The 16,637-nt window shown below is 35.9% G+C and overlaps 1 protein-coding gene across 3 annotated transcripts in view; it reads right to left on the bottom strand.

The window, feature by feature from the left end:
- The window catches only part of ROCK2 (Rho associated coiled-coil containing protein kinase 2), a 94,242-nt gene that overhangs the window by 20,405 nt on the left and 57,200 nt on the right, over positions 1-16,637 (bottom strand). For all 3 annotated transcript variants that reach the window (XM_085218018.1, XM_085218017.1, XM_085218019.1), the window contains exons 5-16: positions 16,144-16,404; positions 10,921-11,065; positions 7,618-7,756; positions 5,847-5,938; positions 4,895-5,054; positions 4,202-4,265; positions 2,376-2,455; positions 2,071-2,119; positions 1,411-1,546; positions 1,220-1,311; positions 726-972; positions 304-410 (exon numbers count right to left, since the gene is read on the bottom strand). In XM_085218018.1, the coding sequence (XP_085074144.1) occupies positions 304-410; positions 726-972; positions 1,220-1,311; positions 1,411-1,546; positions 2,071-2,119; positions 2,376-2,455; positions 4,202-4,265; positions 4,895-5,054; positions 5,847-5,938; positions 7,618-7,756; positions 10,921-11,065; positions 16,144-16,404 (1,572 nt within the window). The remainder of the gene's footprint in view (positions 1-303; positions 411-725; positions 973-1,219; positions 1,312-1,410; positions 1,547-2,070; positions 2,120-2,375; positions 2,456-4,201; positions 4,266-4,894; positions 5,055-5,846; positions 5,939-7,617; positions 7,757-10,920; positions 11,066-16,143; positions 16,405-16,637) is intronic.

Raw genomic sequence — 16,637 nt, forward strand, 5'->3', positions numbered from 1 at the left:
TAAAAAAGTCAGATTTCATAGCAAAAACGAAGTGCTACAACTGCATGATTAAGCTACACATTGGTGTACATTACTGTAAACTTTACAAATACAGTGAATTGAAATCATAAGAGAAATGGGGTCTTCTTTCCCCATTTTTCAAACTTCCAAAACAATGAGAAAAATCCACAGAAAAAGAACTGATGCTGAAAACAAGGCTTAATTTCTCAAACAGACTTTGTCTCCATGTCTCAATTAAAAAAATCCCAACTGCAAGAATTTCACAGGAATGTACCACAAATGTTCACTAAGAACTGCTGTTACCTTTTCCAAATCTGTAAGTTTTTCCTGCAATTGCCTTTTCTCCATTTCTAGTTTGGCTAATGCACTCTTTCCATTTTTCACTTCTTCTTCCAGGCTTGATATTCGACCTAAAAAATGAACAAAACATTAATGAGGCTGGGTAGTCTGTGAAAAAACATGCACTGTATCTACTTACTGATAAAAAGTTCTGGTTCTAACTGTTAAGACTCTTCACAGTGGTTTTAGAAATCAATAACATACACTTTCATCTTAAGTATCTTCCCACTTGTTTTCTCTGTAATGCATGTCCTAACTTAAATAACATTGTATAAAACAGCTCTCTATAATTTAGTTTGTGTCTGAAACTCAAATAACATTACCAGAATGTGTTTTTATTCCTGAAACCAGAAATAAGCTTAACTTCAAAACACTTGTTGCAATACCTTGTAAATCACTGATAATCTCTGATCCATGACTTCGATCTCTCCTTTCTGATTCTAGAGCTGACTGAAGATTGAGAAAGTCCTTCTCCAGTTTGAGCTTAGCATTCTCTAGCAGGCAGTTCTTATCCTGTAGCTCTCGATTATTAGCTTCCAACTGCTGGATTTGCTTTGTACTTTCAGTCTGGTTCTTCCTTAGCCTGGATGCAGTTTCAGACTCCGATCGCAGCAAAGAATTGGCCTCATCCAACTAGGATTGATAAAACATACTTTAGACTAAACGTTTATAATGTAACATCTACCACTGCCATTATAAAATATTAGATTTAATAGATAAAGAAATGAGGGGGTATTTCAAGATTACTTTTGAATATGAATACATGACAAGAAAGAACAGCTTTTAGAATTCCATTACACATTTTCAAACTCCCATCATTACCAATAAAATCTGAACTTCAGAGATTATTTTAAAATATACATATATAAAGTTGGCATGCCTGTCTTTGTAGTTGATTGATTTTCTCATTGGATATTTGAGAGTTCTGATTCCTCTTTTTTAAATCTTCAAGCTGATCTTTCAAACTGTTAACTAAAACAAAAACAATTCAGTTAATCACTGTAGTGAAAAAGTTTTTATCTTTTAAAAACCTACATCAAAGCAGAACCCTTCAAGCATGGTTCAACATACCCTCATTTTCCAAATTGCGTTTCTTATCTGCTTCATGTTCTGCTTTTCTCTGGTATTCTGTATTCTTATGCTGAAGAAGAGCCTTCTCCCTTTCTAGTTGTCTGACTGCAGACTCTACATTTTTCCTTGAAGTTATCTGGATATATTTAAGAGAGCAAAACAAGTCCCATTTATTACGTACAGGATCTTGGCAATCTTAAAGTGATTAAAAAACAGATTCAGTTTACTTCAAAGTGGAAAAAAGACAAGTGCCATCTGCTTCCTGCAAACACAGTGCATCAGAACATTTGAACACGTTCATCCATCCTAGACCAACTAGTGCCAGGAGCTTTTATCATTCTAAGACTGTATGACGGTTTGCATTCAACAAATGCTGTAACTTGCCTAGCAGCCATGAAACATCCATGTACTGTACAATCTCAACATGCACCCGTATGAACAACACATTACATTCTACATGCCCTCTGCAGAGGTGCAAAGGTGTGCAAAATACAGTCCTTTTACTGATACAGTTAGAACACACTCTAAATACCAACAAATCAACTGGTGTCACTTGCCATAAATACACAGCTACCAAAAATGATCTGCTGGTTCCTAAAGAAAAAACTCAGATACAAATGCTGAAGTTTTAATTCCAGTAATTAGTAACTACTGACTTACCTCTTCATCTAGCTCTTTCACTATCTTCTCTAAACGAGTATTAGCAGATCTGAAGGAATAAGAAAAATATTTTTAAACCCTATTGACCACACACAAAAATAGGGTGTTTGGATGTGTTCATTAATTTTTTGTAAGATATTCTATTTTCAGCAATCACATTAAATTTCTAGGGCTGGGAAAGTCACTCAAACAATAGAGACATTCTTATGGAAGTACAGAGATAAGCAGGCAGTGGGGGGAGAGGCCAAACCATTTTGTAATAATATTTCTTTACAAACATGCCAAACACGTCAAAACAATCTCACCTGTATTTCTGTTCTAGTTCATCTTTGGCTTGCAATTCATTACTGAGTTGCTCTTCTAACTTGCTTAGTTTTTTCTGAAACTGAGTAAAAAAAGTCAAAAAAAGCATGGTCTTTAAGTAAGACTGTTATCACATGAAAAAAGGATAAAGCGGATTAATAACAAAATAGGGAAAGCATGGAAAATTAATTTAACCATTAAGTGTGATTTTTTTAATTCATCAGCGGAAGGTTATTTCATCTCTATTTCTCACATTTACAAGTTATTAATCTTGATGATTTTTATGATACAACATTTGCTGCATGCTGCATTAAAGCTAACCATCACACAATTACATACCACAAAGTGACAGTCATAAAATTTCTTTAAGCAAGTAATGTTGCTTCTGGTCATTTGCTGTACTTTTTCCCTGCCTAGAGTCTTTTAGCTGGAGCAGAATTTTTGGAACAGTTTCTTCTATATACGATTTAAAAATTAAAATATGGGGGGGAGCATATGACCAAACTGGACAATATCCAGAGAACATTCCGAAACTTGCTCCATGACCTCACAAAGAGAGGAATTATTTCACAAGCAGAATATTAGAAACAGTTTTAAAGTTTGGGAATGTTTTGTTGTGCTTAATATAAAAAAGATATTATGAATCAAATACCCCAAAATTTAAAAAAATAGATTATAAAACATGAATTTTGAAATTGCTTCACATCTTCAGGCTTTCAAACATTTCTTTTCCTCCTTCATCCCTATTCTATTCCCCACAGATAACAAGCAAAATCATAAGATCCCCAAATCAGGGACACTGAAAAGGACATCAAAACCTAGAGACTCACTGCTTGAGAAAATGAGAATGAAAAAAGTTGTCAGAAGTGAAATGCAAAATGTTAACAACTGTCACAATAGAAAGCAAATGTTACAAACATGAAACTGTATTTTAAAGAACGGTTGCTTTTTTTCATTTAAAGGGAAACTAAAACTTTTATTCCATTCACCAATGACAGGAAGGAAAGACGTGGAGCCCAATAAACACTCACATTTAAATTTATGTTGTCCATTACATTACGCCTTTCCTTTTCAAATTTTAACAATTAAGTAAGTTTTAACAAATGTTAACAAACTACACTTGAATAATACAAATGGTTAAGTGGGGTAATGAAGTAAGCTAGATACATGAAAAATTAGTAGCATTCTCCTCTCACCTGCATATTTAAATTCAGTTGGCAATCTTCAAAAGCTCAATAAACGTGCTTCACACACTCACTTCAACTGAGAGAAAGTTTATGCTCAAAAACATTCCTTTGTCACTACAGTTGACAACTTAATTTTCCAAGCTCTGGATAAATGTGCCACAAATCACAGCGCACAGCCAAAAACTACAACCTTTCCAAGGGCGATGCTGTTTGGGGCAAACAGAGCCCTACACATTTGTTTTCAAACCAAATTGTAAATGCCAGAAGAATCAGAGAAAAATGTGTACTCATTCATTCATCGTCACAGTACGGTACCTTCACATTCGAGTACAACAGTTCATTCATAAGCTGGTACAATCACTTTACTGTTAATGGTTTGGTGAATAAACATCTACAGTATTTAATGATATATCATGTTCACACAAAGTAAGTGGGAACTATTTGATTCCTTTCGTAATTCAAATATATTTACCTCCTTGCTGTCTTCTAGATAGAAACCATCATTTTTATTGAGGAGCATTAAAAAGAGTGCTCCCCAGAATATCTGATTCCTTGCTTAAAACTCTGCCTCCTCCTAACAGATTTAACAAAATTAGTTAATCATTCCTTAACACTTACAGGAAAAAAAAAAAGGCACTAACCTCATTTTTACTAGATTGCACCGATTCATTTTCTCTGCAAGACTGAGAGGAGTCACTTAGCAACCTGTCAAAAACAAAAACAAGTCCCTCCTGCTCTTATTCAAGTTTTCAACAACTCTGGCAACATCTTCAATAAACACATTTCAATCGTTTCTCTCAAGCCTTATTTTATTTTGTCCTAACTGATTCTCAGAATGAAGCCTGTTTTACTCCAGTGAATCAGAATGATTTGAGCCTTTTTAAAACTAAGATTAATGTTTAAGACATTTTCAAATCCATATCAGCTTATCATTTTTACTTAATACTCACAATTCACTCACATCTATTCAGACACACTGAATATGATTAATCAAACAAAACAAAGGCAAGTAGATGGCAACTGATGCCCTAGCAAGCTATTATATTGCATAAACATTTTTCTGAACACCCAACCCAACAACAAGTAATTTTAGAGCTAAATTACAAACCTAGCAGTATTTTAAACCTACAACAGATTTTTAAAGACACTATATATTTTTATGCATATAAAAATACTATTTATTTCATAAGAATTATCTCTACTATCTTTACAATTGAACAGAAATGAATATAAAACAATGAATAAATTCAGTATCTAGAGTGAAAAAGAAAGGATAGGCTATATGAGAAATTTGCAAATATATTTCTAAAAATACACATTAAAGTCTCACATACAAATTATCTCTATAGTAGGTAAATCCTATAAAAGGCAGCTGGTTTCCCACAAAGGCTTTGGGAATTGGAAAGGTTTCCACGTCTCCTTTGTCATCCTCAATGTCATCAAAATTACTACTGTCTATATCACTGCTAAGCTCAGGAACAACAGGAGCAGCAGCTACAGAAAGAAGAGAAAAGATCAACTTAATTCCAAGATTCAGCCTATAATGTAGGTTGTTCTGCTAGTTAAATGTGTATTAATCATGCAGCAGATCTCTAAATATTACTGTGAATATTTTTTTATTCCTAAATCAAAGTATTTTCACATTTACATGAGTTCCTTAATACATGGCATATCTTATGCACACAATGTATTTGCAAAGGTCATCACATTTTAGAATGGAACACTAAATATAATCACCATGTTAAGAAACTTCAGTGAACATATCTTTAGAAGTTATGATCAAGCTCATCAACCAAAGCAGTTTTGTTTTTTTTTTTTCCCTACAGCAATCAAGTTCACAATTTCTTAAATAAAAGGCAATGAAACCAACAAGCCCACTCTCAATGTAGCCTTAGCCACAGATTAAGAAAAAATTGAAACAAGGAAAAAAAAGACAACTCATCAAAACAACAATAACAAAAGTCCGACAGAAATAGAACCCAACAAGCAGCCTTTCTGCTTAGATTTCTAAAACATCCAGTTTTGCTATTCAAAACAGAAAACTACAAAGTAAAATAATAAATATGAGAATACTTTCAGAAAGAAGACATTTATCCTACTAACTCCTACTGATACAGGTTTAAGAATATAAATGATAAATAACAAAGTTCAGGCAAAATTCTTGATAGCCAGAAAATATTTACTTAGTTTATACAGCCTTAAAGTGTTTTTCATTTGTATTATTACTGTTAAGTAGCCTTATGCAAATACTGAATAAAAATATAAGTTTCAAGCTAATCTACTTACTCTCTCGGATGTTGTCCCAATTCCACTGATCACTCTTAAAGAAAGGGTGATGCTTTATTTCTTCTACCCCATTTCTCCCAAGTCGCACGTCCCTGAACATAGCAATTAAGCCAAATTCACGTTAGGAAAAACAGCACTTGTTTTGTTTTTATTCTAACTTGCTGTCAGTGAAGATTTGCTGTGTAAAACACATTAATGGTCAAATAAAAGAACAAAAAAAAAGGAAAAACACACCAACCAATGATCCGTTGTTTCTCATATGAAAATGTATTTATATAAAAATATATAATATCCACTCTCCCTGTGACTGCTTAAATGTCCAGAAGTTGGAGTCTGCCACGTGGGGAGAAAAGCAAGAAAGAGAGCACTAAGGCAAAAGCTCAGAAGAAACTCAAAAGAAAAACAAAACGCCAGCACCGTAGGGGAAGAAGAAACTGCCAAGGGCCGGTGTCTGCCAAACCACATGACAAACCTTAAGGCTCAAGTGAAGGAAGGTCTAACTTACTGCACAGAACAGTTATTCAAGGCTGAACTGAAATAAATATTTTAAGAATTCCATCCTCTGCCCCATAACTAACCCTGACACGTCTTTTGCCGATATTTACAATGAAGTAAATCTCAAGTTCAAAAAGAAACTTCTAGTTCGACCAAATGAAGTCTCTCTTAAAACTATCTGTGAGAGGAGAACATAAAACCCTGCGTGCAACAGAACTAATAAATCATAGGGTGGATGCTTATTCCTTCTTGTCCCTCTAAGTGCCTCATCACTGATCACGCACACAGAAAGAAGGCATCTGTTTCAAATAAATTGCTTGAGCGCTGCATTAAATATAAACAGGAAGACAAACACACGTAGGGGAAATAAACCTCGCTGCACTCACGTTATTCAATTCTGCTCCTGTTTTCTCTCTGCCCTGCAAGCTATTGAGGGTTAGAAACATTTAAAATATATCTTAACTGAGCAGAACAATCCTCTCTGTGAATATAAAAACCATTATAAGGCAATTTATTCATTTATGATTGTTGTTGGTTTTTTTCCTACCGATCCCTCAATCCCTAGGAGCTAAACATTCGGCTGCAGCCAAACTGAGATGGTGACACATCATCAATCCAGAGTTAAATTTGAACCTATAGTGTCATTTTCTTTAATCAGAGAAATCTAAGGTAACCTCTGCTTTCTGGCACTAAAGAAAATTTAAGAGTTCAGGTCAAGAATGAGCTTACACAGATTAATAGCAATTAAAAAAACCCTCAGCTCCATGAAGGGATAACTTGATGATTTTATTATATCCAGGACAACATCCTTTTTCTCTATTAGCTATACTTGTCAGTTAGTAACACTAGTTAAAAGAGAAAAGTATGAACATTCTATGAAATTTCAAACAAACTAGGCAAACACATGCTTGTTTTCATAAAAGTATGTTTTCATTTTTTTATAAGCAGCGTCCACTTCATCACAACTTGTTCCCTGCCTTTCAGGGCTCAAAAACTACTTCCAGCCTTAAAGGTTTGCTGCTCTATTTCACACCAAGCCATAGATGGGAAGATTTCTTCAGCACAGAGTACATTGTATCAAGAGCTGTCAGAACCCCTTCAAAAAATAAAATACAACACCTAGAAAAATACCCCATAAGAAAAACCCATGTGTGGATGATTTTGCAGAGGAGAATTGAAGAGAAATTAGTTGGTGTAATGGATATTGATTTTTACAATGAATATGTGTTAGTACCATCTGAAACAGAAATAGAACCAAAACAACACATGCACATACCTGTCAGTTAAGAAGGCACAGATGAGGTTCTTTGCATGCTTAGAGATTTCTACATCATCTGGGAAATGTAATGAGTTCTTGTGATCCATAATTTTACTGTATGTCCCTACTAAGGAGTCTGCATAAAAAGGAGTATCACCTGAAAATAAAATGGTAAACTGACTGTGATTTTGAATAATGTTCAAGTAGTGTAAGATGAAGACAAAAAAGAGAAGAGGTAGAAACTCTACAAGTAGTTTTGCCTAGGGCTGTTTTCTAATGAGGGAAACAGAGAGAATATGCAGGGTACAGAATAATATATACTACTAAAAATGTTCCTGTGACAAAACACCTTCATTACATACTGAATTGCACATTACTACCAAAAATTTTGCCCAGTGATTTGTATATTTTACCTGAGAGGTGTCACCGTTCTCTAATTCACGCGGTGGATGACACTGACACGTAACCATCTCTTCCTGCTGTCATGGGTGTAAGGGACTGAACCTCATTAACAACTCGCAGATGCACATTCCTTGGAAAGCCTCCACCACTGCTCTCCCAAGAGCATTTCAGAGGCAGGCAGGCCAGCCCTGCCCCTGGAGCTGCCTGGGGAGCCTTCAGAGCACGTCAGGCACAGCTAAACCTGCGCTCACTAATCTTGCTGACTGTTGAATTGTATCAGCTTGGTGTCCATATTAGCACAGCCAGGGCTGAGATTTAAAAAGACGCCTTTCTCATTCAAAGTTCTGAAGCACAAAATTCAATTAATTTTAGTTTATTTGCTGACAGAAACGTAGAACTTGGCAGCAAATTGAATACGAGCCAAAAGTGTGTCTTTACAGACAGAAGGTGCAGCCATAGCCTGGGCTGCGCTGGGCCCAGCACTGCCACTGGGAGAGGGGAAGGGTTGTCCTGCTTTGCTCTGTGCTATGCGGCCTCACTTCCAGCACCACCTCACCTCCAGAGCTGGGTAGTATCAAATATTCCAAACCATCTCATAGAATCATAGAATCAAAAAGGTTGGAAAAGACCTCCAAACGTCCACCTACTACCACCATTTTTCCACAAACACCTCCAGGGAAAGTGACTCAACCACCTCCCTAGGCAACCTCATTGGTGTCTGTTTTCTAATAGCAATGTATGTGGGAGTAGATCTGTCTTGAATAGCCTAATTATTTCTAGTTCAGTTACAAGAACCAGAAATGCTGTACAGTTATCTAAGAGAAGCTGCATGTTTCTTCAAACACTGTCAAATGAATCTGACATAAGCCTCAAATACTCTGTTTGCAAACAAAGTCACTGAAGGAAATCATGTTGGCGCTGTTAGATGGGAAATGCAATGCAGATTGGAATAAGCTGATGAATAACAAATAAACAAAAAAATTACAGGGTGCAACTGTAAGCCCTGTAATTTTCAGTATAAAGGTGAAGCAGATTTCAATAACATTTCAAAAAGACTGTGCAGATAGAAAATCATATACCCTTCTCAAAGGCAGAAAGAAGCTTGGATTAACTAAAAAAAAAAAAGCGAAAAAAAAAAAGCAAGAAAACTGGAAGACTTCACAAAAAGCCACTAGATGGAATTCAACAAGAGGAGTACAGTGTTAATCACATGTAAGATTCTGACAAGTGCAGAACTGCAACAGAAGCAAAACTGTTATTTCACATCCTTCTGAAAGTGTGAAAATCAGAGAGTTAATGAAAGCAAAGATTCAAGTCTATAATGTAAAGAAAAAAAATGACTGAGTACTGAAGGAAAAAAGTTGTAAAAATAGCATAGATTCAAATATTGTAAGAAGATAGATAGTCTGCAGTAGGAAAAATGCATTAAATTTATGAAATGTTAGAAATTTTTCAATACACAACTCCAAATTTAAGGAAAAACGATACCACAAATAAGTCCCTTAGCTTAGCCACTCATACTGAACGCCTGGAATAACATCAAGATGACACAGTGAAATGCAGAAGGATTTTTGTTCTAAACAAGTAGAGGCTCCTTTATATAATTCAGCTCCTGCAAAAACTGTACCTCTCTACTTTCACTTAAAAAAATGTTTTTTTTTATAGTAATAACAAGGGGACCATCCTCTCAGATGCGGTTTAAAAAAACCAACCAAACAAAAAAAAAAAAAAAAACAAGCCCTTAGAAAACATTTCTGGGCATCTATGTCATAGAATCATAAAATTGCTCAGGTTGGAAAAGACTTTAAAGATCATCAAGGCCAACCACAACCCAACCATATTACCCTAATTCTAACAACCATCTGCTAAATCATGTCCCTGAACAAATGTCTAATATTTTAATTACTGAAGAAATTCATTTATTGCTAAAATTGTTAAAATTGCTAAAATCAGACTATTAATTACAAAAAATATATTTTATACATCAAAATGCTTTAATTCCCAAAGACCAGGAGATTTCAATAGCAGCACATATCAAAGCATCAGAGAGGCTGTGGATGCTCCATCCCTGGAGGTGTTCAAGACCGGGTTGGATGCAGCCCTGGGCAGTCTGTTCTAGTACCAGATTTGCAGGTTGGTGGTCCTGCCTGTGGCAATGGAGTTGGAACTTGATGATCTCTGGAGCCCCTTCCAACCCAAGCCATTCTGTGATTCTATGAAAGCATCTTTCAGGGCTCAGGATGCGAGAAACATCACATATGCAATATTCCCAAAACACTCTGATTTGTATTTTGAATAATTACATGCACAATTCCCTCTTTCTGTAATTGGGCTGTAATACTGATCTTCTGAGTATTTTAAGTTGCATATGACTCATGTCCTTAACTGATTATATTCTATGTTAGTTGCCATAGCAATCCAGTGTATTTTATTGGAAAATCCTGACACAAGCACAAAAGAAAGAATCAAGCCATACTTCCAAAGACATTTTGACCCATCAGTTAACAATTGCTAGTACTGGGAGAGGAAGAAAAAGAAAACACAAAAACAAACAAAACAAAAGCAGTTCTGTCCTTCCCACTCATTTCCCATCTCTGCGTCCCTAACAACCCAATACAGACCTGAAGATGGCATAAGCATTTACTGAGATTGTGAGGTAGTCAATCCAAGATAAAAAATATTCTAAAAATTAGTTTTAAGCTGAACCAAGTCAGAGAAATCATCGCTGTGCAAACACACAAACAGCTGTGACAGCATAAGAGAGACAGAAAGCCAAGGGAACAGGGATGACACAACTGCATCAGCCAAGAGCCAGAAGCTGTTAGATAATGACGCACAACCAGCCCCTGGCAGCAAAGCAAAGAGAGGCTCAGCACAGACTAAAACCACAACCTTTTTAGCAGAAGAAGTTCTACTTACCAACTAGCATCTCAAAAAGGAAAACTCCCACAGACCACCAATCACACTCCCGTCCATAATAACCATCACCCCCTTGTGATTTCAGAACTTCGGGGGATATGTAGTCGGGGGTTCCCACAGCCGTGTCACAGCGCACCATACCTGTCTGTGCAACAGCAACAATTCAAACAGCTCCGTTAAAACTGCTGCTCAGTCCTTACACAAAACTGCAGTTAGCCTATTTGTAGACCAGGAAAAAAAAAAAAAAGAAAAAAAAAAAAGAAAAATAATAATCCAAAATATTTGGTTTGAGGTACACGTTTGAAAGCTCTGACTTTTATTCCAGAAACAATATGAACTGAAATGACAAATCCTGTTAACCCACTCATCCCTTTGTCTACACTAACCCATTTCTCTTTATAACAGCATTTCAAAAATATGCACGTTTTGTAGTATTACCTTTGGTTTCAATATGAACAAATATGTGCTGTATTGGATAGTTCCTTATCTCACTGAATTCATGGAAGAGCTTCTGAATGACTTTTATTATTTGTGTTAGGTCCTTCATAGCACATACATAATATGTGTAATTCAAACAATACATCAAATTATAGGTAAATTCTTATAGTTTCAACCTTAAGTTGAAAGTAAAAGCTATTTTTAAAGAACAGGGCTTAAGAAAAATAAAGTAAAATATAACTAAGTGATATTTATTAATGTAGTGATTCCTTTATTAATCATTTATTAATGGTGTGATTATTTATCCTCTTTGCTTCACACTCTGCAGGAGCTAAATGATGTAGAAACATCATCAGATATGCCAGCATGCTGCTTCAAACTTAGAGCCTTGTTCTCTTTAATGAAATTCACTGCATTCATTCCAGAGAGACCAGATGGATGAATGAAATTAAATCCCGGATAAAGCCAAAGAAGTACCAAAAATACACTCATTTTTGACTCTGCCACTCAGCCTAAAGCAATGTCCAAGTTACCTTTAAAAGTTCTCCATGCATTTTCCATCACCTTTGGCTGAATATTAATACAGAATATTGGTAGGAACAACTGAAATGGAAATTCGTATTTAAGGAAATAAAAAGAATCATTTTGCTTTTGGAACTGTATTTACATGTAAAAATTAGACATCCAATTACATTATTCTTTTTACATACAATATGAACTGCCAGAAACTTTTATTTATGTATTCAAACAAACATGGAAAGTCATGAACCAGTAGGCTAAAACTAAAATGATGATTAAATACTGCAGAGACTTAAGCAGTACTGAAAATCTCTTCATTGTAAATGCTTATTTTCTTCTACATTGAAGAAGAAGCTAAAAATGAAGCTGAAACATAAGGGAAGTTTAACTTCTCAGTTACAGCAATTGAACTTCTGTTTTCTGTATGATGAACCAGACAAAACACAGAGCTCAGACATGCTGAACTAACTTTTTTGAAGAGTTAATGCATTCTTTGGACAAAGAAGAGTAAGACATTTTCATTAGATGATACCACAGATGACATTAACACCTTAACACGAGTAAATAAACTAAAGCCCCATGGCTCCAGAAATCTAAACCCAAGAACACTCAAAAAAGGACCCAGCACATGACTAGAACAGCTAGTTGGTCATTCTGCTAATAACAGCACTCAGTGAAGTAGGACTGTGACATCTCAATGCTAGTGATGGGTGAGCCTCCACCAGCAGTGCATGCCTATGCCTTCCTTATCCACTAAAGAACTACATCAAGAGATAGCACTCTCAGTTCTCTCCACTTCTCTCAGTGAAGCCTGGCTGAAGCCACCCAAATCCCTCTCCAGGTAAGAAATTTCATTAAACAGACGTCAGCAGAACAGTCCTGAAAGATTTCTCTGAAGACCACAGCTTTAGTCACAAGAACTATGTACTTAGGCCAGCCTCATCTCCTTGACACACAAGCACTTAATAACATTCCATTTCCCACTCCTCTGTAATTAATACAGCAAAACAAGATCACCTTTTAATATTTCATACATGTTAATGTTTTATGAAGTCTTATGCAAACAAAGCAAAGGTTGTGCCAAAGAAAAGCCAGCCCTACCCAAATCAGACAGCTGCTACACAGTGACAAGATATCTTATGGATGCTGAAGAATTCCAGGTAATAACCCTAACTTTTCAGGCAAGATGTCAAAGGACAACACAATTAAACAAAAATATTTCTACAGGCAAAAGGGCTCTGTGTGCTAATGTCAGTTTTCAATGGGCTGTATTTCTCTTAAGCATGTACAGTTGGCTGCACGTTCTCCCCAAAGAACTTCCTACCTTCAGTCCCAGGAGTAGATCTAAAAATACACTACTGTCTTACTAGAACATTCCCACATTTCTGTCACTCTCACTTATACAATCATACTGTAAAAAACAAAAAACAAAACCTAGGTGTTGCCCTGTGTATATTTTTAAGTACTGGATATTCTTACTACAATAATCGTACTAGCTTCTGTGATCTGGCATCAAAACCAAGTAAACAGGGAAGTCCTTTGCGTGCTACATGACATCTTGGCATACTGCACATTCTGTGAGATGACTTCTGCATTCTGCACTTCATCAGCTGAAGAGATCTGAAGGGTGCTGTTTTCTCTGGACAAAGTGTCAGTCCTGTCAGCCTCTGATGCCTGAACAGCACACAATACAGCAGTTCTTCTCTCAGGCTACTCTTTTACTTGAGGCTTTTCTCATCACCTCAGATGATACAACAAGGTGTATCTTGGAACTCCATCTGATAGAAGTTCCTGCAGATACCTGGCAGATTTGAACAACTACAAAAGAAAAAAGGTTGTCAAAGAGACAATATGTATTCACGGCTTAGGAAAATTTGGCTGTGAGGCTACTGCATTTCCCAGCACCTTACAGAACTGTAGCATCGCTAAAGGCAAAGCAATTCTGGTTTCATCCTCTGGAAGACCTCACGTACACCTAATGACTCACTGTCTTGGAACAAGGCTAAGAATGAGGCTTTAATTCCTTCATTAATATCTTATCAGCAAACAAGAACTGGAGAGTGCTGGTGCAGACATGTCAGGATAGCACAGATCGGATGTTAATGCTGCTCTCAGGTTTGACCACCACACTACCAACAATGAACTGAAGCAAGAAGGATTCAGTGCAGTCCTGAAGGAGCATCAAGGAGAAAAAGGCATCCTGCTGAGCAGAGGATCAGACCTGATGGCCACCAAACTCAACCATTCTGAGACTCTGTGAAATAAACTGAGTAAGAAGAGGAACGTGTTTAATCTTTCAGCTCAGCTATCTGAGGCAATGATCCCAAGTGGTAAATGGCTTCCCTTTTGCTCCTATTTCTTTGCAACAGATATCCTGTAAGCCTGTGCTTTCCTGAAAGTTCAGTTAGCACAAGCCACAGTTACGTACAAACCTGACAGCATCAGCAGTTGATGCCCCCACAACACTCACAGTAGTCAGTCATGCTACTGTCTAGCTTATTACTTAAAAAAAACCTAACAAATAGAGTCTCATGAAACCTGCATTGGGATTCTTTTTACTTAACCTTTGAGGCCAGCCCCATCCTTTATTCAATTACAGATACTCACCTTGTTATGGATTAAAAAAAAAACAACAAAACCAATAAACCATCACAGTCAAGTTAAATAAATGAGTCAGTTCCTTTTATGTTGGAAGACATAGTACATTTTAGTTGAAAGACTAAACAATTCTTTCCACATACTAAGGAGGAATTCTGCTGCAAGTGTCTGGGCTGGCTTGGACAACAACTTAAGAGAACACTCATTTCAGTTCCCCAGCAAGTACTAAAAAAGTTTGTCTTCCAAACTGTGTCTCTCACCAAACTGAAGCAGAGTTCTCTTCAGTCCCAAAAGCATGAGGAAGATATGCACAATTACTAAAAGAACTCCAAGTCAGAAAAAAATAAATAAGTATTGGGTAAGCATATATTTTCTAGAAATCATCTTGCCAACATCAATATTATGTTTACACAGCTGGGATGTGTTCATGTTTTGTAAGAAGTAGCATGAGATTTGGAGACAGTCCAGCGCCTCTCAACTTCTAAAGCTTCCTGTATAAAATATTTTCGCCATTCCACAGAGTCTGAGAAACATTTAGAACATAAAATTTAGTCAATTAAAAATTAACTTCATTAGGAGATCACCCATTTGTTGATGATGCCGCATCTGAACTGGAGTTTGCTATAGCAAGAGACATGCAAGCAATCTCACATTTACAACATGATCAACCACATTTTAAAATTTCATTATTTTAGAACTAAACAAACAAAAAAAGCAGCTTAGGTTCACCACTTTTAGGCTCCCTAAAGTATCACAAGTACTTTTTATAGTAGATCAACATTACGAATTTTTGAAACTTGTTTATTACCTCTTCTGATGAACATTAGATTCCCCTAAGACTCACAGTCTAATTGGTGAAATTATTCACAGAAGCAAATAAGCTTAAAGAGGATAAACAAAGAAACTCTTCAAAGGCCTGATAAATGATAACATACAATCATACACAGTTTATGAGAATCTGTTATAATTTCACAAGAATATGCTGTGTAAATTGCATGACACTGTTTGTCATGGAAGATTTAAAAGTACAAATTACAAAGATAGTCTCCTACAGGAATACAATGTAGTACATCTGTTAAAAATACAGTAGTTATACTTATGCAACCTCATTAGAAAATTGCATTTGGCTGCACATGATAAAATCTGGACAGTTAAAAGATGACATTTTGACTAAGAGCTAACAGAAATTTTAATAATTAGATCATATATCACTGCTGCCTTATTGTGACCTCATTTTAATGACCACTAGAGGATGCTATGAGAACAATTAGAAAAAAAAATAGGGACTATATCTTGCTATAAAATAACATCATTTATAGAAATCTGTCAGCTTATGAACTGTTCCAAGTTTGCTAATATTAAAACTAGGAGCTGTCTAATAAGCCTTTCAGACATTTGGCAAAGAAATGAACCCCAGAAATTCACAAACAAATGCTTTCAGAAATGACAAAAAATAAATTTATTTCCCCCTTCCATGTGCCAGAACAATTTATTACAGACAACGTTAAACTATTTAAAGTACTCCTGTATTTAAAGATAGGAGACAAGAAACAGCTTTCCAACCAAGTAGACCATTTGATAAGTATTCCTTTGGGTATTGTAACTCAGGTGAAAATATCCTTAGAATTACAGTCTCATAGATGATAAATTATTCAGTTGCATACTTACTTCATCCATTTTCATGCAAGTGCCAAAATCTGCCAGCTTCAGGTGCCCATGTTTGTCTAATAGCATATTGTCAGGCTTCACATCTCTGTGTATCAAGCCCATGGAGTGAATCGCATCAAGAGCAAGAACAACTTCAGCTGTATAGAACTTGGCCCATTTCTCAGGCACATCATAATTGCTCATAAGGTTTACAAGATCTCCTCCTGGCATGTATTCCATTACCATATACAAGTATTTGTCATCTTGAAAGGCACAAAAAAGCTGCGAAATGAAAAAATAAATTAGGAAAAGGAGCAGTTACTTTTCAGAGCCAGTTAGGAGAAATAATAAAGTACCTGAGATTTCATTAAACTTGAGTGCACATTTTCAGGACTGATGTAAAATAACTTTATTTTTTATATTCAAATAATCTACGTTTCTAATTATGGCATAAACCTGAATTTTACTTGAAACTTCAGAAATCCTTACTTTTGTTTTACAGGAAATGAAAAAGA

Source organism: Meleagris gallopavo, chromosome 2 (assembly GCF_905368555.1).
Source record: "Meleagris gallopavo chromosome 2, MGAL_WU_HG_1.1, whole genome shotgun sequence".
In the NCBI taxonomy this organism is placed as follows: domain Eukaryota; kingdom Metazoa; phylum Chordata; class Aves; order Galliformes; family Phasianidae; genus Meleagris; species Meleagris gallopavo.